The 21,099-nt window shown below is 51.1% G+C and overlaps 9 protein-coding genes and 1 pseudogene across 10 annotated transcripts; 6 read left to right on the forward strand and 4 right to left on the reverse strand.

Annotated features, from left to right (window-relative positions):
- Positions 1–290: 290 nt before the first annotated feature.
- MYCFIDRAFT_152961 (uncharacterized protein) lies at positions 291–1,767 on the forward strand (the record flags this gene model as incomplete). The annotated part of the gene is made up of 1 exon (XM_007927164.1): positions 291–1,767. One exon carries the CDS (start codon positions 291–293, stop codon positions 1,431–1,433), a length of 1,143 nt encoding a protein of 380 aa, XP_007925355.1. The 3' UTR covers positions 1,434–1,767.
- A 14-nt stretch (positions 1,768–1,781) lies between these two features.
- MYCFIDRAFT_82850 (uncharacterized protein) lies at positions 1,782–2,826 on the forward strand (the record flags this gene model as incomplete). The annotated part of the gene is made up of 3 exons (XM_007926157.1): positions 1,782–2,161; positions 2,213–2,429; positions 2,490–2,826. Coding segments are annotated over 3 exons (934 nt in total), but the record flags the coding sequence as incomplete, so codon positions are not given.
- Positions 2,827–2,964: 138 nt separating this feature from the next.
- On the reverse strand, positions 2,965–4,698 carry MYCFIDRAFT_210971 (uncharacterized protein). The gene has a single exon (XM_007927165.1). The coding sequence runs from the start codon at positions 4,560–4,562 to the stop codon at positions 3,174–3,176; it is 1,389 nt and encodes a 462-aa protein (XP_007925356.1). The 5' UTR covers positions 4,563–4,698; the 3' UTR covers positions 2,965–3,173.
- Positions 4,699–5,358: 660 nt separating this feature from the next.
- MYCFIDRAFT_210972 (uncharacterized protein) lies at positions 5,359–7,717 on the forward strand. The gene has a single exon (XM_007927166.1). It carries the CDS (start codon positions 5,459–5,461, stop codon positions 7,592–7,594), a length of 2,136 nt encoding a protein of 711 aa, XP_007925357.1. The 5' UTR covers positions 5,359–5,458; the 3' UTR covers positions 7,595–7,717.
- A 1,466-nt stretch (positions 7,718–9,183) lies between these two features.
- MYCFIDRAFT_16968 (uncharacterized protein) lies at positions 9,184–9,936 on the reverse strand (the record flags this gene model as incomplete). The annotated part of the gene is made up of 1 exon (XM_007925996.1): positions 9,184–9,936. A coding segment is annotated over one exon (753 nt), but the record flags the coding sequence as incomplete, so codon positions are not given.
- Positions 9,937–10,792: 856 nt separating this feature from the next.
- Positions 10,793–12,415, reverse strand: MYCFIDRAFT_135612 (uncharacterized protein; the record flags this gene model as incomplete). The annotated part of the gene is made up of 2 exons (XM_007927167.1): positions 10,793–11,014; positions 11,102–12,415. The coding sequence occupies 2 exons, from the start codon at positions 12,413–12,415 to the stop codon at positions 10,793–10,795; spliced, it is 1,536 nt and encodes a 511-aa protein (XP_007925358.1).
- A 570-nt stretch (positions 12,416–12,985) lies between these two features.
- MYCFIDRAFT_134062 (uncharacterized protein) lies at positions 12,986–13,781 on the forward strand (the record flags this gene model as incomplete). Its single annotated transcript, XM_007927168.1, has 3 exons — positions 12,986–13,097; positions 13,182–13,243; positions 13,302–13,781. The coding sequence occupies 3 exons, from the start codon at positions 12,986–12,988 to the stop codon at positions 13,779–13,781; spliced, it is 654 nt and encodes a 217-aa protein (XP_007925359.1).
- Positions 13,782–14,903: 1,122 nt separating this feature from the next.
- Positions 14,904–15,500, reverse strand: MYCFIDRAFT_82856 (uncharacterized protein; the record flags this gene model as incomplete). Its single annotated transcript, XM_007926158.1, has 2 exons — positions 14,904–15,346; positions 15,416–15,500. 2 exons carry the CDS (start codon positions 15,498–15,500, stop codon positions 14,904–14,906), a joined length of 528 nt encoding a protein of 175 aa, XP_007924349.1.
- A 1,102-nt stretch (positions 15,501–16,602) lies between these two features.
- MYCFIDRAFT_t34 lies at positions 16,603–16,694 on the forward strand (annotated as a pseudogene). The gene has a single exon. The product of its transcript is annotated as a tRNA-OTHER (tRNA).
- Positions 16,695–19,008: 2,314 nt separating this feature from the next.
- Positions 19,009–21,070, forward strand: MYCFIDRAFT_187646 (uncharacterized protein; the record flags this gene model as incomplete). Its single annotated transcript, XM_007927169.1, has 2 exons — positions 19,009–19,018; positions 20,226–21,070. The coding sequence occupies 2 exons, from the start codon at positions 19,009–19,011 to the stop codon at positions 21,068–21,070; spliced, it is 855 nt and encodes a 284-aa protein (XP_007925360.1).
- Positions 21,071–21,099: the final 29 nt, after the last annotated feature.

A 21,099-nucleotide genomic window follows, 5' to 3' on the forward strand; every position in this document is an offset into this window, starting at 1 on the left:
CGGAGGCTGAAATGCTGACCTCAAATGTAAAGCCTCGCTCCCAATTCGTTGCCAATAATCAGCCCGAAGTAGAATATCCCGAGGTGTACAACAAACCTGAAGTCGCCATTCCGCTTCGCATCCCCACATCCTCGCCTTCCTCAACTCGTCACTTTGTACAACTACACCATTCAGCTCCGCCAACCTCGCATCGGCCTCGGTCCCGTCGAGGAAAGTTGGGCTCACATAAGAGGGGCAGTCGAGACTCAGGTCTGAGGAACGCAGGACTCTCACAACACACCAACGCAAATATGTCGTTTTCGAACCTGATCAACGACGTCGCCCAGCGGCCGCGACTGCAATCCACCAACACCAATGCCTCATACGATACTCGCGACAACCGGTCGACCTATTCGCGCGCGAAATCATACGCCTCGACAGCAGCCACGAGCGTGAGCATTAGTGGCGACATTTCTAGTCAGCTTCACGGCGGCTATTCACACCCACTAGCAAGAGCATGGCAGGCAGAGCGACAATTGACGAAGAGCATGCTGATCTATCCACTCTTCATCACGGACAATCCAAACGAGGAGACCTCGATTCCCAGTCTGCCGGGCCAGAAGCGCATGGGTCTGAACAGGATAGTCCCGTTTCTGACGCCTTTGGTCGCAAAGGGACTCAAGAGTGTTATCCTGTTTGGTGTCCCACTTGCGCCGTCCGCGAAAGATCCTCTCGGTACCGCCGCTGATGACCCAGAAGGTCCTGTCATTGCTGGCATCAAACTCCTGCGACGAGCCTTCCCGCATCTCTTCATTGTCTGCGACGTCTGCCTTTGCGAATACACATCACACGGCCACTGCGGCATTTTGCACGAGGATGGCACGCTGAACAATGCAACGTCAGTGGACCGCATCTCTGACGTTGCCATGGCGTATGCAGAGGCAGGTGCACACTGTATTGCGCCATCGGACATGAATGACGGCCGTATTCGAGCAATCAAGCTGAAGCTGATCGAGGCTGGCATTGCCCACCGCATCGTGCTCATGTCCTATTCTGCGAAGTTCAGCGGGTGCTTGTATGGGCCTTTCAGAGATGCTGCAGGCTCGTGTCCCAGCTTTGGCGACAGACGGTGTTACCAACTCCCCCCAGGTGGACGCGGACTTGCTCGGAGAGCCATCCACCGAGACATTGCAGAAGGCGCGGACATCATCATGGTGAAGCCCGCGACGCAATACCTGGACATCATCTCAGACGCGAAGGAAATCGGAAAGGATTTGCCAGTCGCCGCATATCACGTCAGTGGAGAGTATGCCATGATTCACGCTGCGGCGAAGGCCGGTGTGTTCGATTTGAAGACCATGGCTTTCGAAGCCACTGAAGGCATTCTGAGGGCAGGAGCCACGATCATCGTGAGTTACTTCACACCAGAATTTTTGGACTGGCTGGAGACGTAGAGATGTCTCGCCGCAAAAGCGTTACTTGATCGCAGCATTGTATTTACTATGAAGCTTTATATACCCATTTTCATCGAACTGGACGAGATGTCTGCAACTCAACTCAAGCCATTGAAAAGGATATGATTACCACAACGGAATCTGAAATTGCTACATGGCGGGACAGATCCTATACCGCGCGGCAAGGAGGGAGACGGTACTGGGAAATATTCCAGGTTGTGAGTGTCGTGCAAGCACGCGAATTGGGGCATCTGCCTGGGAAGGTGCCTGTCGTGCCGCAGCTGCCTTTCGCAGTCTCACTACCGCAAAACTCGAATTGATCGCCTTTGGCAATAACTTTCCATCCAGTCTCTCTTTGCATTCTGTGCACATCAAATGGCGGCCGGAGAACTCAGACGCTCCACGCGGGCACGCATGCAAGTCAAGTTCTACAAGCACGAACAGGCTGAGCAGGCTGCCGACTCTGCACCACGCAAAAGAAAGCAACTGAACACCTTGCGCATCGACGACAGTGAAGATGAAGACGAAGCAGATGTTGTCGTACACTCTGCAGACTCGAGCGATGAACGCCCTACCAAAGAGCAGAGGAAGCAGTCTTCGAAGAAGTCTAGCAAGAAGTCCACCGCCAAAGCGACTTGGCATGCAGAAGTTGCTGAAAAGCGTATTGCAGCACGCCTAAACGACATTGACAAGTTGCAGCAAGGCGAGAAGGAGCATCGCCTCTTAGAGTAAGCGAGCTTTGAAGTCGGCCATGGCTCTCGAAACTGATTGTCGTGCAGCTACGTCGAAGACGAAGACGACCTCACAGAAAAATACTTGAGCGCTCTCAAAAAGGTCGACAAGGAGAAAATGTTCGTACTTGACCGAGTGCGCGAAGTCCACAATGACTGCTACACCAACATCGAAGATTGTCCTTGTGAGACACTAAGCGTCGCTGGTTCGAAGGGGAATGTCTACACGGTGACAATTTCTCATCTCATGACCTGCAACTGCCCGGTACGCTCCTCACTTGCAATCTCAGCTTCTTCGGAGTCTAGTCACTGACATTGTTTTCAGGTATCCATCTGGCAAAAGAAAGGCGAAGAATCAGTCTGCAAGCACATCATCTACGTCCTGCACAAAATCCTAAAGGCACCCGAGCATCTCAAATACCAGCAAGCTCTCTTGACTCGAGAGCTGAAGGAGCTCTTCGCCCACGCTCCGCGCCTTCCATCTGAGATTGCGGAAGAGACCGTGAAAGATGGCAACCGCAAAGAAGCTACCGGAGAATGTCCCATCTGTTTTGAAGGCTTTGAAGAAAGCGACGATCTGACGTGGTGCCGAGCAGCTTGTGGCAATAATCTTCACGTTGCTTGCTTCCAGCAGTGGGAGAGAGCCAAGAATCCCGTTACTTGTCCGTACTGCAGAGCACAATGGCAGGCCGAGAACACTATCCAGGCAAAGCAGAAAACAACCATCACGAAGGTGAACATGTCGACGGCGGCTACTAGCGTTGGAGGGTACGCCAATGTCAAGGATCAGCTGGACTACTGAGGAAGAAAGAATTGAGCCTATACGGCTTAGTCACAGGCTACGCACTCGTCGCTCAGAAGGACATGTTAGGAATGAAAATGCCGGAAAGCTAGACGAAACGAATATTTTCAAGACGATAAATCTCAACACAAGTCACATCAACGCCCTTATGTAACCAGAGAATGGGTATATTGCGCAAAATGATTTCTCCTCCTCGTGAAATTATCGCTAATAGTCAGCCTGATGAAGATCCTTCGTCTCCACACGCCCAATGCCCTGATATTGGTCGTGCCGAATTATTCCCGCCTGAACAGGTTTGTTCACGAGCGGAACAATGGGTTGAAATGACGGCTCAACGGGCGAGTCGATTGCCAGATATTTAGAGTCAGGTGGAGGCTCTGATGTGTGGGTTGTCATCTGCTCCAGCCTATTTCTGAGATCTTCGTCCAATTCTCCGTGAATGTCAAGTTCGGCTCCAACGGACTTGGAACGAATTCTCGTCATGGCAGGACCGACGTCAGACATGGCTCGCGGCGGATCAATGTCTTCGGCTGATAACGAAGGTCCTGAGACTGAGCGGCTGTGTACAGGTGTCTTGGATGATTTTCCAAAGGATTTGAAGAGCTTGAGTAGACCGGGTCGCTTTTTATTGTGGTGTTGCTGTCCGTTGGTGGCCTTGGGCGTGGCACCGTCTGGGTTGATGAAGTCTTGCTGCTGTTTGCTCAATCCCGTGTAAGTCATGGCATTTTCACGCGCTTCACGACTGATATTGTCCAGAGCTTGTTGCGTTGCAACAAGATATTCAGGGTAGTCTGCTTGGCAGATTTCCTGGAGAAGCCGGAGCTTCGAGATGTCCATGGCAGATCTCTGCCGGTCTGGAATGATGTGCCAACCAAATATCCTGATATCCATGCGCATCGCACGATCTATCTGCTCCTTTACGTTCAATAGCTCGATCAAGTAATCAACTTTCTCTTGCGTGAGCTGAATGAAGACGCCGAACTTGGTCACGTCGGCGATTTGCCAGGACGTGTGGATGAGAGAATTGTTCCTCCGTGTATTGATACGAGCATAGCTCTCTGCGACTTCTCGTAGCAGCTCATATTTCTCTCTGAAAGCCTCCAATCTGGTCGAATCCATCGCTGGCTCTGGCAAGCCACCTCCGAGCCGTTTCGGTGGCTTCAGTCCGAATTTTGCCATCATCTCCTCCCGCGAGTGTGCAGATGAGCGATCGACTATCGCGCTGAGGGTCTGCTCGATGGTCGTCCTGATCTCTGGATCGTCAAGTCTAGGGTCGCGCGTGTCGAAGAAGGTAGGCTCCTTGAGGTCTGGATATGCTGCGCTTGGGTGTCTTGGGACTGCGCGATTTGTTACAGCAGCAGGTGGCGAGGAGACGCCAACTACAGCACCCCATATCAGTAGTCTTGCCTGCTGGAGACCCAGACGGGTCAAGAGCAGCTGCTCGTCCTTGTCCCATTTGTGTGAAGGATGGATGAGCCCGAATGCTTCGACGCAGGTGCTGAAGAGACTGGCTAGAGCAATTGCTCCGGTAAGGAGTGCTTCATGAGCAGGATTGATGCCTTCGTTGTGCTCGGCACTGGTCTTGTCTTGCGCCATGGCTGCTGTATAGTTATGGCAAGGTTAAGACTGCAGTGTGAGAGTGGAAGTGAAGTGTAAGTGCAGATGCGAAGGTGACACACGAGTAGAGGAGCACAATACGACCGAGAGCATCACCGCTGACCACTACGCCCTTCGCAATAGCTGTGCGAATATCAGTAGTGGGCGGGTAGAGGTATTGGTACAGGTGAGGGTGAGGGGCCATGCCATGCCGCATGACTCTCTGTGGCGTTCTAGGCCTGACGTTGCTGGGGCATTCGAACTATTGAAGAATTCTTCCTGGTCTGGTGTGGCATTGTACAGGGGACGGGCATTGTGGTCAGACTGGTCGTTCCCAGCGTGAAAGAAGCAGCAACTGTACACTTGTTGGGTAGGAACAAAGAACGAAGTTCGTCAACCGCTTCGTGCCAAGTTCAGCCACCCAACGCTATTCTACGCTACGATCCCTGAAAAAAAGAAGCCTTCTAGAGCATCGGCGTCATTACCTAGGTAGAATACTGAATTCGGCTTTAGCTTTCTCTCGGGAATTCTTCAATCGCCCTCGCTGACCACAAGCACATAAAATGCCGACGAAAATTTTGGTCGTATGTGACTTCAGCGCCTGAGGCACTCGGCTGGTTAGGTGAAGCTCGTTCTCGAGGCCCTCCTCGGATCTTGCCGGACCCATATTCATTCACTTCAGCCAATGACTTCATTGAAATTCTGAACCGAGGCTGCCCTTTCTCGCAACGACATCGGCTCATAGCCACAGACCTTGGGATGCCTCGTACTCCGAGCACACCGAGGGTAGTCATGCCCGTCATTGTAAGAGTATATCTTTCGCTTCCATCCCGTCCTTCATTCTGAGCAGTTTGGCCGCTTCATTGTTCCATCACAGTCTTTGCTCCACCATCGCAATGTCTCAGACCGCTGCTCCTGTGCCCGATTGGGTCCGCAAACTAAAGCCCTCAGGTCCCCAGGGCACCGAGCTGCTGGCGAACGAGCGCAAACAATCGAGCGTCAATGTCGAGAAGCTGAGTCAGTTTATGTTTGGAAAGGAGGCTCTCGAGCGGAAGGAGAAGGTCTTGAAGGTTCTACAAGCTGAGAAGGTCTTCAACAAGGACCAGGACTATTTCGATGGACGCGTCGACAAGTGGGAGAAGGCTCTCGCCAGAGCGAAGAGAATGAACCAGATCTATACCAAGTATGGTTGGGGAGACCTTGACAAGAGAGTGGCCTACGATTTGATCAGCGAGCCACTGCCTTATGCTTTGCACGAGGGCATGTACATCGTCACCATCAGAGGCCAGGGAACTCCAGAACAGCACAAAAAGTATCTTGTGCCTGCAGTGGCACACGAGCATATCGGATGCTACGCTCAGACAGAACTGGGCCACGGATCAAATGTGCGAGGCCTTGAGACGACTGCCACCTGGAACGAGGATGACAAGACTTTCACAATTCACTCGCCTCATCTCACTGCTTCAAAATGGTGGATTGGATCCCTTGGACGAACGGCCAACCACGCTTGCGTCATGGCACAGCTCATCATCAAGGGTAGACCGTATGGACCACACCCTTTCATCGTGCCCATTCGGGATCTGAAGACACACAAGCTGCTTGAGAACGTTTACGCTGGCGATATTGGCCCCAAGTTCGGCTACAACACCATGGACAATGGTTTCCTTTTGTTCAACAACGTCAAGGTCCCACATGATGCCATGTTGGCCAAGTTCTCTGCTGTCGACCCGAAGACCAGCAAGTACCTCAAGCCAGCTTCACCGGCTCTGGTTTACGGTACCCTCACTTGGGTTCGCAGCACCATCGTTCTTCAGTCCGGAAGCACTCTCGCTCGTGGTGTTACCATCGCTACGAGATACCTGGCTGTTCGTCGCCAATTCCAGGATCGCGATGCACCTGCAGGACAGAAAGGCGAGAACCAGACACTCAACTACACAATGGTCCAAGCAAGATTACTGCCACTTCTGGCTGCCACCTTCGCGCTTCACTTCACTGGCAAGAGCATGATGGAGCTTTACGAAGCAAATCAGAGCAAGATGCAAAGTAGACCGTCAAATACTGACGACTCGCCATCGAAGCGCAGTGCTGGTCCTGAGGAAGTCAATGCAGGCTCAGATCTCCTCGCCGATCTCCACGGCACGTCATGTGGATTGAAGTCTTTGTGCTCCACCACTGCCGCCGAAGGCCTTGAGGTCTGCCGCAGAGCCATGGGAGGCCACGGATATAGTGCTTTCTCTGGCGTTGGCAGCTGGTATGCTGACTACCTGCCAACGGTCACATGGGAGGGTGACAACTACATGTTGACCCAGCAAGTCGCTCGATACCTGCTTAAGTCCGCAAGGACAGTGCTGAAGGGCAACGACCCTACCAACGACACAACCGAGATCCTGCACTTTTACCTCAAGCGCCAGGATACAGGCGCTGCTTTCGACGTCCTCGGCAAGGACAGTGATATTGTCGCTGCCTTTGCATGGCGATCAGCATACTTCACCTTCGAAGCGCTCCGCGCTCGTGACCAGGAAAAGAAGTCTTGGAACTCTCTGCTCGTTGCATTCTACAACCTTTCTCGCGCACATTCGCAATACCTTGTGGTGAAGAATTTCTACGAGACTATTCACTCGCACTCCATCAGCAGTGAACTCGATCCAGAGACCCTTGGCCTGATGCACAAGCTCTTCCGTCTGTACTCCCTGAACACCCTCGTGTCGGAGTCTAGCGAGTTCTTTACCAGCTCCGCATGCACAGTCGCACAGATCCGTCTCGCAAGATCGAAGACCGTGATGCAGTTGCTCGAGGAGATACGACCCCACGCTGTCCGCCTTGTTGACTCTTGGGACTTCCCAGATTGGCAGCTCAACAGTTCTCTTGGAAGATATGACGGGAAGGTATACGAGGACATGTTCTATCGCGCTGCGGAGCTGAACCCATTGAATAAGAAGATTGTGGATCCATACCCGAACAGCCCTGTGCTGTTCAGAGAGGGCGGTAATGGTCCTTACGCTGATATACTTAAGTCAAGCCCCAAGCTTTGAATGATTGACGCTATTTGCATTGGGTTGGGTTTGGAAAGCGGATTTAGAACTGTATAAATGTACATAAGCGATGCCAATAACAGAGCATATTAGATCTTAGCCTCTTTTGAGGCCTCGCCACTGTTCACAGAAACCACAATTTTTCACATTACACTTTTTGTTGTTTGCCAGTAACCTCCTGAGCAACCTCGTCGACTATCTCGGTAACAACATGTCAGCTGACAGGTCCTGCCATATTACTTCGTGCTTATGCTCTGCGTTTATAGTTCTTGTGACACGTTGCTAACACATTCACAAGCTGGAGCACCAGCACGACTTTCGCGAGTCTCGACAAGTCGTCCAAGTGGGTGGAAAAGCTGGGCTGAGATTGTCACAAGCATATGCATTGAGACTGAGCTCAAGACTCTAGTTCAAAGAGGTCATCAACCCGACGAGAGAGAAGATCTGACTGCGTTCGATGCATTTGCGAAGTCGGTCGCACCAGGGACTTCTGTGAGTTGGAGCAGATCCGTGGCCTCCCCTCGCGGAGACAGATTCTCGCGCTCATCAATCTGTGAGATCTGTAGAAGTCTGGCATTCGAAAAACAAGCCAGGCAGATCGCATTCACCCGTACACAAAGAATGTAAACGCCGTACGATCAGGCGACAATGCTTTGTGAGATAGAACCGCTTTGTTCATTTGGTGAAACAATGCTATTGTCCTTATCGTTTCGTATCCTCCTATTTAAATGCAAGAATCACCGCGTAAGATCCCTCAGATCCCCATACTTTGCTCAATTCTCAAGATGTCACACAACCTCTCTGAGATGTTGTGGCTCATGAGGAATCTAGCATTGAGAGACCAACCTACGCCCGAGCCAGATACATGTGATCCTCGACCATCCAAGAAGCGTAAGATCGAACCAGATTCTCGCCTGACAACTCCATCGACTCACTCTAATACACTACTATCACAGGTCCATCGACCGGCTGAGCCAGTCTTCGACCGATCTTTACAAGGCGCCACTAAAGCTTGCGAACACTTATTCGCATCATGGGAAGAGGCAAGTCGGCTACAACGTAGCCTATTCCATCGATACATGCATCTCCCGGAGAGAGTTCGCGATATGATCTCTGCTAATGTAATGCAAGGCTTCGAGATCACGGAGACTATAGCATCTTCCCTCATGGATATCGAGATTCAGCTTAATAATGGCTTTCTCGATAAAGCTTTCGAGCAACTTCAAAATGTCTATGTCTCTTTGGATCAGATCTTGGGTCGGAGTCGAGAGCTGGAGGTGAAGATGAGCGGAGTTGAGCAACATTTTCTGCCGAAGGTTGAAGACTGAGAGTTGTTTTGATCGCTGGTCGGTCAAGGCAAGTGATAAGTCCCAAGCATATAATCGAAGTAGAGAGTTCCATTCCGCATTCAAACCAGTTTATTCCCAACCTGCACTCTTAAATAATTCTTGTAAGACACTCGCACGATCTCCGTTTGCGCCGCCCCAAGTCAAATTAAACGTAATACTTCCATGCGTCTCGTCCTCCAAATGCAGCACCGCATTGTCCCCAATCCTTTTTCCCGTGATCGCGCCATGGATCGGAGGACAAATCACATCGTATTTCCCGTACCACAAATGCACAGGCAGATCTTTTCGGATATCTTCCAGCTTAAACCCCCAGTCGGAGCACATGGTCGCGCCGTCCTGTACTATAGCATCAACACCTTGTCCACCATATGAAGCTTCGTGATTCAGGATCAGAAGTCGAATGATATCTTCGGCATAGTCACTCTCGAATACTTTAAGATCCTTGGGATGATTTCCTGCTTGTAGAAGAACTCTAGCAATGCGTTCGGCTCGCTCTTCTCGTGGGAGATCAAGGCGTGCTTGCGGTTCGCGGTTCATGTAGAGTCGGCAGATCCAGGGAAAGTAGAGGTAGCCGAAAGAGAAGCCTGCCCAATGCATGAAGTTCATGCCTTTTTTGCTCATATCTGGCGCTCCCATACCGCATACCACCGCTACAGCTTTTAGCTTGTCGGATGGCAATGCGTAAGCGCAAGCAAGAGCATATGGACCGCCGCCTGATGTCCCGAGAACGGCATACTCTTCCAGGCCGAGATGCTCGGAAAGGTGGACCAGATCTTTTGGATGATCGAGGAGTGTATAATTTGGATGTGGAGAGCTCATCCCATAGCCAGGTCTATCTACGCCAATGACACGAAGACCTAGCTTGAGGGCAATCGGTTCGAGGGCCGCAGATTCAATTCGAGAGCCTGGAAGCCCATGAAGGTTGAAGAGCGGTCGGCCATTTGGAAGGCCATATTCCGCGTAGCCTAGCTTTCGTCCATCCGGAAGAGTGATTGTTTTGGAGCTTGAGGTATCTGTTTTGAAGCGCTTAGAAGGCTCGTTGACAGCTTTTCTAACGGAATCGAGCCTCTCTTTGTTGTCGATATTGGCGCTTCGTGTCCAATACGCAAGGCCACTGACGAGTGCAAGAATACTGAATGCACTTGGGTAAGGGCTGTCGCGATATATCCGAGCGCATGTATCGAAGAGCCTAGAGGTCATTTCCAACATCCTAGTGAGTAAGAACTGTATTTGATGTTATGATGTGTCGGTGGTTGCTGGTATAGCGACATCAGCAGAAAAGTGCGACTTGCTCAGATTCTTGTAAACACGGTATGGTTGCCCCAATAAGCAGCCGCAGCGGAATTGCCCGAGTGGAGATCCTTCGTGGTGTCGTTGTATTCGTGTCGTCTCATCCGCAAGCGGACTTGGTAGGCGTATCTTCCTTCCAAAGAAGCTAAACGGGGCAGCGACCGCGCAGAACCCTGCCCTGCCCTGAGGAGCGACATGGGAGCGATGACCGAAGCAGTGCTCGAAGTCTAGGTGTCGCATAGGTAGCTAAGCAGGTCCCGGTGCATGTGACGGACTCAAAGCCAGCTTGACCAGCTTCACCTTACGACGAAACGGCGACCACCTGGACACATGCTTTGGATCGGCAGGCATTACAAGCAACTGGACCAGCAAGACTTTGGACGTGTACACCTATGGCGATAGAGATGCCCAGAATTTGCAGTACGCGAACGATGCTCCGACGCAGAACTTGGGCACGATATTTGTGGATGGCAACTTAGAGGCACCTCTTAGGTATCTTAATAGATATTGTCCTGGCGTCAAGTCACGACGCCAGCTTGCTTTCACTTCTATTGATCATCTAGCACCCACAATCACTTTCCTCGTCGTCACTCAGACTGTTATCGTTCTCTGCATTTGAAGGTCCAGCAGCCTTTTTCTTTCCATGCACCTCATCGTCTTCAGAGTTGTCCATTTCTCTCCACAGCAGCTTGGCCTGTCTTTGCAAGACTTTGAGAAATACGTTTGATTCCAGGTGAGATGGAACGGTAATCTCGGAAATGGGTCGCTTGGGCTTCTTGGTCTTCTTCTTTGTCTCCCCTTTCTTTTGCTCCTTCTTATCGTCAGAGTCCGCTTCATCAGCTTGCCCTCTGTCGCCTTTTACGTCGACATCGGCCTCGAAGGCTTGGCTTTCCTTTTCGGCTTCTGCAACGTGATCATACTCGTCGTCCTCGTCTTCGACTTCAGCGCGACCACTGACGATGGTGAGTAAGGTCTGGACGAATAGCTCCTTCATATACGCAAAGCTGAACCCTTCGGTAAGTTTGGATATCACAGCAGGAACATCGTCGTGGAAGTCAATCTTGTCGTTCTTGGAAAGCTTCTTCTTCCAGTAAGCGGAGTAAAGAAGTCTCTCCTTCTCACCCGGTAGACGATAGTGGTATTTGCGATCGAAGCGGGAGGGCCGCTTGCTGATTCCTGGATCAAGACGCTCGAGATGATTGGTGGAGCCGATCATTAGGATGCCATCATTGTTCTCCAGTCCGTCCACCTCGTTTAGGAAGTAGGAACGAACTTTGTCGACGACAAGACTATCCAGATCCTCAAATATGAGCATGCAGGGAGACATGATGCGTGCTTTCTGAAATATGGCGCGAATAGAGTATTGCTCGCCCTGACAGGCCTTGAATGATTTGACGTAAAGAGACGCGACATTGCGAGACTGCAGTGAGTTCATAAGTGCCTTGATGGAAATCGTCTTGCCGCAGCCAGGAGTGCCGTGCATGATAATGCCCCTCTTCCAGGAGACACCGTATTCTTCGTATGTCTCCCGTGAGTCGAAGAAACCCTCCACGTCTTTGATGAGGGTCTCCTTCATTGCTGGATCAAGAATGACATCGTCCCAAGAGGATGATTGAACAGCAGTCCAAAGCGTCTTCGACTTAGTCCAGTAGCCAGAATCGAACACATAGACCTCCTTGTGGAGGACAGAAGACCACTTTCCAGCAGCAGTGATCAGGCGATCTGCTACAGGTGAATGCACCTCAGCATCACCGAGTGATGACTTCGGCGTCAGTACATAGCAGTAGCTAACCGTGTCTCCAGCGCCTTGGTACGGATACCAGTCAGCTTGATAGATGTCAAGCCATTCACCCTCGAAGCAGTACTTGAATAAGCCGAAGCGAATTTCCTCGCCGATGTTACCATCTCCGCCCTCGAGCCGGGTTGCTGGAGGCGCGTACGATCGAACGCTGAAGAAGTTGTCTCCTTCGCGAACCAGATTCGCTTTCGCGTAGCCAGCTTCTGCGTAAGCGATCAGATCGGCGCTCCTGTCAGCGACAGTTGTGATGTGGTAGTCTCCGTGAGTAAGGCGAAGAGCCTCGTAGACTTGCAGCTCCGGGTAATTGCGGTTGACAGAGTAGCTTGAGATATAGCCTTGATAGGCAGAGCCATGTCTGGTAGTTTCTGCGTTGTATTCGCCCATGATGCTGCGACGGAGCTAAAGCATGAAAGCAAGAAGTATTTGATGCTTGGAGGCTATGAAGATGTAAGGGAATATAAGAGAGAGATATATATGTTGCTGTGCCACACGTGACTGGAGGCAGCAACACCTACTTTCCTGCATATGCTGCCTAGCGACGAGACACCGTGAGGCCGCCGATGTACACGGCTCAATCAGGTTTGGCCTCATGGGCGCAGCATATGAGTGGCCAATCACGCTGACCGGTTGGGGGATACATGTCGGAATATTCGAGCTCTGCGACGCGGAAAGTTTCATGTGGGCATGCAGCTGAAGTATGGCACGCAAAAGGGCGGAGGCGGATGCTTGTGATGAGTTTGCTGTGCTGGGTGGTGGGTGAATGAGAGGAAAGTCGGTTCAGGAGCTGTGGTTGAAAAGTTGGTTCAGCAACTTAGCTTGAATCCGTGATGTCTTGGCGGTCCAGGGAGACCCCTAACTTTGCTTTCCAGCGTGTCGTGTCTTCAATCGCAGGGAGAAGAATCGCCAGTGCAACCACCACACAGCCCAGTCGCAATGATGTGGTCGATATCATGCATGCTGAGCGCAGCACTGCTGTTTGCTCAGACACAAGCGCTGTACTTCTACATCGATGGATCGTCGCAGAAATGCTTCTTCGAAGACCTGCCAAAGCACACGTTGGTTGTCGGTATGGCTTTGGACATGAATCGAGCGCATCGCATCGCATCGCATCGCTTGCCTCCAAGAGCGCTGACTGATGTTCTCATTACAGGTCACTTCAAGGCGACGCTATACGATCACAACACGCGAACATACCAGCCCAACGATGACATGGTATCGCTAAGCCCAGAGTCCAATGCCAAGTCTCACTCTTCTAATCTCTTGTTGGCAGGGCATCCACATAATCGTTGACGAGCTCTTCGACAACGTATATCACCGAGTGGCCTCCCAGCGTGGCCGAGCAGACGGCAAGTTTACATTCACTGCTACGGAATCCGGCGAGCACCGCATGTGCTTCACACCCACGAACGTGCCTTCCCACAGAGGTTGGAATCTCCTCGGTAGCGAAGTCGGCGGTATCAAGATGGAGCTTGATCTTGTCATCGGCGAGACGAGCCAGATCGAGAGCAGCGACAAGAGCAAGATCAGCGAAGTGGTACAAAAGGTCAAAGACTTGACGGCAAGATTGCAGGATGTGAGGCGTGAGCAGGTCTTCCAACGCGAAAGAGAAGTAGAGTTCCGAGATCAGAGCGAAGCGGTCAACTCCCGAGTGGTCAGATGGACGCTGATCCAGACCGCTGTGCTTGCTATTACATGTGCATGGCAACTAAGCTATCTGCGCGCCTTCTTCATCAAGCAGAAGCTCACGTAGGGCATGGATAGAAAATGGGGAAGACACGGCGTACGAGGATATGGACTGGACTTGTATGCATAGAAAGGAGCATGGCACGGAGTTGGGGCCCGAGACATGAACACAGGCCTGGAAAGTTGATGTGAGATGCTGCTGATGATGTACTAGAGTATGAGAAGCTGCATATGCCACCCCAACGACTTGCTCCTTTCTCTGTCCCATGCCATTTCGATTCACGAGAAGACGCCATCGACATGTTGCCCGTTGGTACAAATCGAGCATCAAAAAGCCTTCGTCTGGCCGAGTCGAGACAGCTGTGCAAATTGTATGCATTAGCATTCACAATGCAAATGCGCACGACATGTCTCTATATCGGAAATTTCGCGGCTCCAAAACGCGAGTGCGACGCTTGGCCCAGGCCAGGCCAGCAGCGATCCACCTCTCCTACATCGACAAATCAAATTTGGGAATGCCGGCTCGGCTTTTGATTGCACACGGCACAGCGTACATGTCTCACCGTGAAAACAGCTCAGAGTCGCTCCAGCCTCCTTTCCAAGATACCACCGACTTACAATGCAGGAACGCTATACGCGTATCTCCGCCTTATTCAAACTCTGATGTTCCTGCTGACACCGCCGAACACCCTGTCTCAGCGGCACCGCCATGGACGACGAAAAGCCTAGAATGAGAACCGAACACGAGCCATTCCATGCCTTTCAAGCAAAACCCCTAAAGCCAACATCCTCCTACCTCAGGGCCTCCATAATCAAAGACCTCGAACAAAAGACCATGCAAATCTCCGAAGCTCTCAATACCCGAAATTTTGACACGTCTTCCCCAGCATGGCAAATCTACGCTACCACATTCATCGATGCATCACCTACTCTCAGGCGACCTAAGCACGTCACGTTGACAGAACTCCATGCCGAGATCTTGCAATGTCCCCCATATTTCCCGGACTTCCAAGTCACTGCCTGGCGATGGTAGTGGCAGCTGGTCGAGAATGTTTTCGAGCAATTCGGGAATGCCGAAGACTCGTGATGCAGCGGACATTCTCTGGGCAGGCAAGTGATCCAGAACAAGATCGCCCACGCCAGACAAGCCCATGACACACTCGTGCTCCTCCCGCCATTCGCATCGGAATCAGTCAGTCCAGTCCTCCACAGCAAGATGTACTCCATCCTTCGAAGTCTTAGGAAGTAACTTCTTCGCATCGTCCACCCATTCTCCATCCAGCAGTTCTCCGAGCGTAGTTCCCGGTTCAGCGAATGCCCAAAAGTCGGAATTCGTGACCATAGGATTAAGAACGACCACAGGAGAGATCGCAGAGTCTTGAACAAGCTTCACTCGTCGCCATGACCCTTGTGTCGACTTCTTTGCCATCGCTTTGATGCCATCAAGAGAGGCGAGGTCAGAATAGCGTCGCACAACAAACTCTCCTCTGAACACGCGCATAAGCTTGGAATTCTCCTTTTGAATGGTGGAGAGTGTTCGTTCGATCCAAATTGCTTGGTTTACTTCGAAGAGCCAGCTTCTGACCCTATCTGGCTCGAGCTCAATCATTCGCTTCCTCAGCCGCGGGGAGCCTGCGATGGTGTCGCGGAAGGTCCGATCGACGCGCTAGAGAACGAAAAGCTGCGGATCCGATATCTCACCGAAGGGTGGTGGTGGAAGAAAGTCGAGGATGGCTTCGAGCAGCTCTGCGACGCCAAAGACTCGAGCTGCAGCATTGTTGGACATAATGTCTGTTCGCTGGTCTTTTGCTTTCGCCCGCAGACAAGGAAGTCGAAGAGGCGGTCCCGAAAGGTCGAGTGTTTGAGTCAGAGGTGTGGCGCTTGTGTGGAATTCTTTCAATGTGTTGGTAACGGCGAAGAGATCGACAAGTGCAAGTGAAGTGTGGAGTGCAGAGTTGCCTGTGATTGCCAAGCGTGGTCAATGCACAAGCTCAACGCCAAGACCTTCCTGGTGACTGTTCTTGCTCTGTAAGTTCACTTCTTGTCATCAAAACTTTGATACATCTTAAGGGACAGCTACGTAGAGTCCACGAAAGCAAATGTCGACAAGATCAGTATCAATCAAATCACGCTCAAATATCCCAGCTCAGCTATGGATTTTGATTCAGATAGTGACGATTCCAGCCGGATCGTAGTGGACGAGCAAGAGTACGATCTCGAACAAGAACTACCCCCTCTCGTCGGCGATGAGCTGAACACTTATCCCTATTACAGTGATGGAGGTTGCACGAATAGGGACTTGATATTATAGGATTGATGGAAGCTCGAGACAGTATCAGAGTGGGCTCGTTGCAATTTGGCAGAAGGACGTGTATCTGTTAGCATCTCATTGGAGCATGGAGGCTCATTCTTCCTGCCTTGATCGCAGACTGTGGATCTGACTTGAAATCCAATTTTCACGGTCCGCCTCCTCCTCTACCATCACGTTCCTCTCGCGATCTTCAAGTTTATAAACCCTCCCTTTAAGCCGTTGTTGCATATTCCTTATATCAGATGCCCACTGGTCCAACTCCTCTTGGCGCCTCTGTAGCTTCGCGTCTTCCTGCATTTTCCACTCTTCTAGCTCTAGTGGAACTGGAACTTGCGTCGACTTGGATTTTTTGTTGTGTATATTTCGAACGACTTCCCGTGCAGCAGAAAGGAATTCTGATCTCAAATTCAATCAACACCCCTTGCTTACCAAGCTTCACATACCTTGCTTTAGTTCCATTTGAGCTCCTTGTTCTTAGCTTACTATCACAGTGTTGATTGCAGGTCGTTCATCCAATTGGGGCGCGTGGTCTAGGTAAGCTTCACTCTGAGCATTTCACATGCATGTATCCCAGCTAACATCGCCTAGTGGTATGATTCTTCCTTAGCAAGCTCTTGATATCTTCAAGACGGTCTTGGAAGAGGTCCCAGGTTCAATTCCTGGCACGTCCACTCTTTTTGCTAGCGGGCGAACCCCTTATACGGCGTGCGATTTCAAGCTTTCTTTCCCGCTCGTTCAAGTCGCTGTCGCGCTTATCAAGTTCTTGTTTGAAGTCGGTTAAATTTTGAAGTGCGAGCCAGCCTCTCCTACCGGTAGAATCTTGCTCCTGCTCTCCATCAGCTCTGCTAACGCCTGGCATTGAGTGGAACTTGCTGCTTACCGTCGCGGTCTCGCCGCTACCCGGTTCGGATGGCTCTCGTGTACTGAAGCTTGACTCAGGCAATCCCACTTTGATTATTACGGGCTGGTCTAACAGCTTGGAAGCAACCTTAGCACATATCCGTGATACTTTGAAGAATGGCTTTGAGAGATGGCGGTTCATCGAGGGAAGAAATTTGGATCTCGGTGAAGGTTTAGCTCTCCCGAACGTGTTCCTGTCTTGACGCTTGATTTCTGGAAATTGTCGCTTTGTTTCGTCGGGATCTAATTCCGATGGCTGGTGATCCCCATCATAACTAGTCTGCGCAGTGGATGTCGTTTTCTGCGACTTCCCAGAGCAAGGCGGTGAAGTTTGCTTGCTTGTCATCGAGGACTTGGCAGTGTCAGTGGCTTCGGTGTTGTCCATTGCGATTGTTCCTTCTGATGAGTGCTCGAAAGACTTATGTTCTCTCATTTGTCGGGGGAGGGAGACACACGATAACTAATTCAACGCTGAACTTTCATTTTCCGACTTTGTCTTCTTTGGTTCACATAATTGATTTTTTTTTCTTGTCTTAAAGCAGATGTCTGACATGAGACCCCAGTCGCCAAACTGCTTCTCTCTCCAAGCGCATGTGTCAGAAAGAGCATGGACAGATGTAAAAGCACGGGAGACAATAACTATGCGTGTATTCGTACCGACATATGCCTTGACCAAGCCGAAGGACTAGCGTTCGCGCAACAGCAAGGATCCATGTCTCAGAGAATATTCATGTCCAAAACAGTAGCATCACCTGTCGATGTCCAAATCCACACCATCGCTTTTGGGGTTGGCGAAGCTTCTCGTCTTATCTAAAGCCGACTCTTCTGGAAAGCTCGATGATCGTGGAGGTCAGAGTTAGAGAACTTGAAGGGTTCGCCACTTCCACAGCGAGAGTCCATCCAGATCCCCAGTTAAACTCTTGATACCGTGAGCTTGTCTCCAGCCTCGAGGTTCAGCAACTCCATCTATCCAAGCCAACAAAACACCTCTTATTCTAACACCACACTCAAGAAAGCTCCAAAGGCTCATTGAAGAGAGTCACCAGATCGGCCAGGTCGCTCCGTCTGAGCTTCAGCTTGTCGTCCCTCATCGCCATCGCCTTCTGAAAGAATTCTGCTCTCAGTTGTACGTATTCTCGCCTCGCTCTGATCATCAACGCCATCTCCTCTTCGTCCAGGTCAGCCGAGAGCCGAAAGCCAAACATGCCTCTGATAGATGCGTGGGAAGTTATAATGTTCGACAGTGCTTGCGTCTCATCGACATCACAATCGATTTCAACTTTGCTGTGGAGATCTGCAATGCGAAACCGCAGCGGGCTTTGGTCGCGCCAAAAGGGGAGGGATTCAGTATCTCGGTTATAAAATGGTCCCTCGATATCGATTGTGAGTGCTGTAATGGATTCGATCACATTCGAAGGAGAGTGAGCGAAGAACCTCCATGTTTCTTGAGTTGTCTTCATGCCGCTGTACAAGACACGCCTTTCTGTAGGAATATTTGAGTTGTACAACCGAGGCAGGTCATAGAGCACCAGGCCGAAGTCGCCACATCTGTACCATGCTGCCAATGACTCCTTTCGCACCAATCGCGACACTTTGGTCACTGGCGGCTGTGTACGAATGGTTGGTCGCTCGCGACTCGAGAACTCAGCTTCTCTCGTGCCGGAATGGCGGTATCGCAGGGCAGCTCTGGAGATCTTTCTCGTGGTTGACAGGCTCTTGATATGGAACTCGTAAATTTCGACACGAATCTCAGCAGGAAGGTGTAGAAAGTTATCGAAAGTGGCATGGTCGTCGGCATGCTGGAGTCGGGCTATAAGCTGATCGGAGTCAAGTGCATCGCTGTCGCCATATCGCATTGTAAGATTGCGCTGCTGGTAAAAGCGTTGCAGCTCGTCGACGGTGCATTTGTAATAGTCGATCAGACCTCGCTGTATACGCAAGTCGCGATTGACTCCTGCCAGCGTTTGATGGTCAACATCTTTCGCCTCGAGCTTCCAGAAGTCCTTGGCGAAGCTATTGAGTATTGTGAACTTTTGCGACGTCGTTTGTGTCATGATCACCGCGGTTGGAAAATGATGTCGTGATGTCGAGGTGTAAGTGACACTTCTTGAGTCTAGAAGTAACTTTCATACAAGGTTCCTGCCCAAGTGGCACGGACCACGAAGTCGCTGAGTGTGAAGGTTCATGATGTGAAGCATTGCATTGCAAACGCCGCATGTGGCAAGAGAGAAATCGCGTGCGCGTGCACTTATAGAGAGCGCGGAGCCTCTTTTCCGGGGCCCGAGACAACACTCCGTACCGCTCAATCGTCCCAAGGCATCTTCAAGATCTCACTGCCCGGCAAGGCGCCTTGATTCATCTCCATCTCATCAAATTGTCTCCTCTTCTCTCGCTGGTCACCCAAGACTTCGCGCTTCGCGTTCTTCTTCTTCCTATGCTTCTGGTCCTTGAGTTCCTCCTTCGCCTCCTTTATAGCCTTCTGATCAAGCTCCAGCCTCTTTTCCGCAGACAGGACCCATGGCTTGCACAGAATCGATCGTTTCCACTCTGCCACTTTAGCCCAATGCTGAGCCTCAGCTCGAGTATCTGGCACCCTTTGCAAGCGGGACAGCAACATCTGTCGATTCTGCATGTAGCTCCCAATCTCGCCTTCGGCTATCACGACCGTGCCTAGTTCGAGAATGTTCCGATCAAGCGTCACGAGAGGTAAACCCATCGCAACCGTGACCAGAACATTGTTCAAATCGGTGATCGAAAGATAATCCTTGAATCCATTTTCTGATATCTTGCCCGCTTCTCGCTCCAGCTTGATCTCGATATTTGCACCACTGCTGTCGTCCAAGGTCATGAGGACATATCTTCCTCCGGCAACCATATCGATTTGACATATGAAGCCCACAAGCCTGACATACTGCATGGGATGGTTCAACCAAAACCAGATATTCTGGCCTTCGAATCCGGGTTCTCGTCGCAGCTGAAAGACATCCGCAACGGAGAGCTTGTTCCATCTATACCACGTGGGTGAGGCATCGTAGTATTTGGCTGGGTAGATTTCACCTGACCTCGCGTTGTTCATCGCATGTTGGCGTGTGCCTGGGGCGATTAAAGTGGTAATTGTGGGTAAACAGAGGTGGGAGAAGGTGCCTATGCATGTGAAAGCAGCACGTCATCACGCAGAAGTCGCGTCGACGCGTTTCATTCGCGACCACCACCACCAACGCCATCACTTTAACACACACCACAGCACCAATACCAAGACCATCAAAATGCCTAAGCGCTCCCGCAAAGAATCAGAAGAAGATGGAGAAGACATCACCGTCGACTCAGCCCCATCATCCATCAACCCCTACACCGTCCTCGATGTCGCAAAAGACGCCGACCAAGACACCATAAAACGCGCTTACCGCAAAGCCGCCCTGCAGCATCACCCCGACAAAGTCTCACCAGAAGAAAAAGAAACGGCACACACAAAATTTCAAGAAATAGCCTTCGCCTTCGCCATCCTCTCCGACGAGCGTCGCCGCAAACGCTACGACACAACAGGCCGCACCGAAGAATCCCTAGACCTAGAAGATGACGACTTCGATTGGGTGGAATTCTTCCGTGCGCAATTCCACGAGGTAGTGACTGTGGAGAAGATTGCGGCTTTTAGTCGAGAATACAAGGGTAGTGAGGAGGAGAGGGAAGCTGTGCTTGATGCGTACAAGAAGTGTAAGGGCGATATGGTGAGGCTTTATGAGGTGGTTATATTGAGTGATATGCTTGAGGATGAGGAGAGGTTTCGGAAGATTATTGATGGGGCGATTGGGAAGGGGGAGGTTGAGGAGTACAAGAAGTATGCGCAAGAGAGTGAGAGCGCTAGGCAGAAGAGGTTGGAGAGGGCGAGGAAGCAGAAGGAGAGGGAGGCGAAGGAAGCTGAGGAGGTAGAGGAGGAGCTGAAGGAGACAAATAAGAGGAAGAAGGGGAAGAAGAGTAAGGATGCTGATCTCGGGGATCTTGCGGCGATGATTCAGAAGAGGCAGCAGGATCGTGCTGGAGATTTCTTGGATCGGCTTGAGCAGAAGTATGGCGGTGGTGGTGGGATGAATGAGCCGCCTGAGGAGGCTTTTGCCGCGAATAGGAAATCGAAGAAGGGAAGGAAATGAAGCCTTGTGTACTCCCGGCGTTGGATTGG

The sequence above is a fragment of the Pseudocercospora fijiensis genome (assembly GCF_000340215.1).
Source record: "Pseudocercospora fijiensis CIRAD86 unplaced genomic scaffold MYCFIscaffold_3, whole genome shotgun sequence".
NCBI classification, from domain to species: Eukaryota; Fungi; Ascomycota; class Dothideomycetes; order Mycosphaerellales; family Mycosphaerellaceae; genus Pseudocercospora; species Pseudocercospora fijiensis.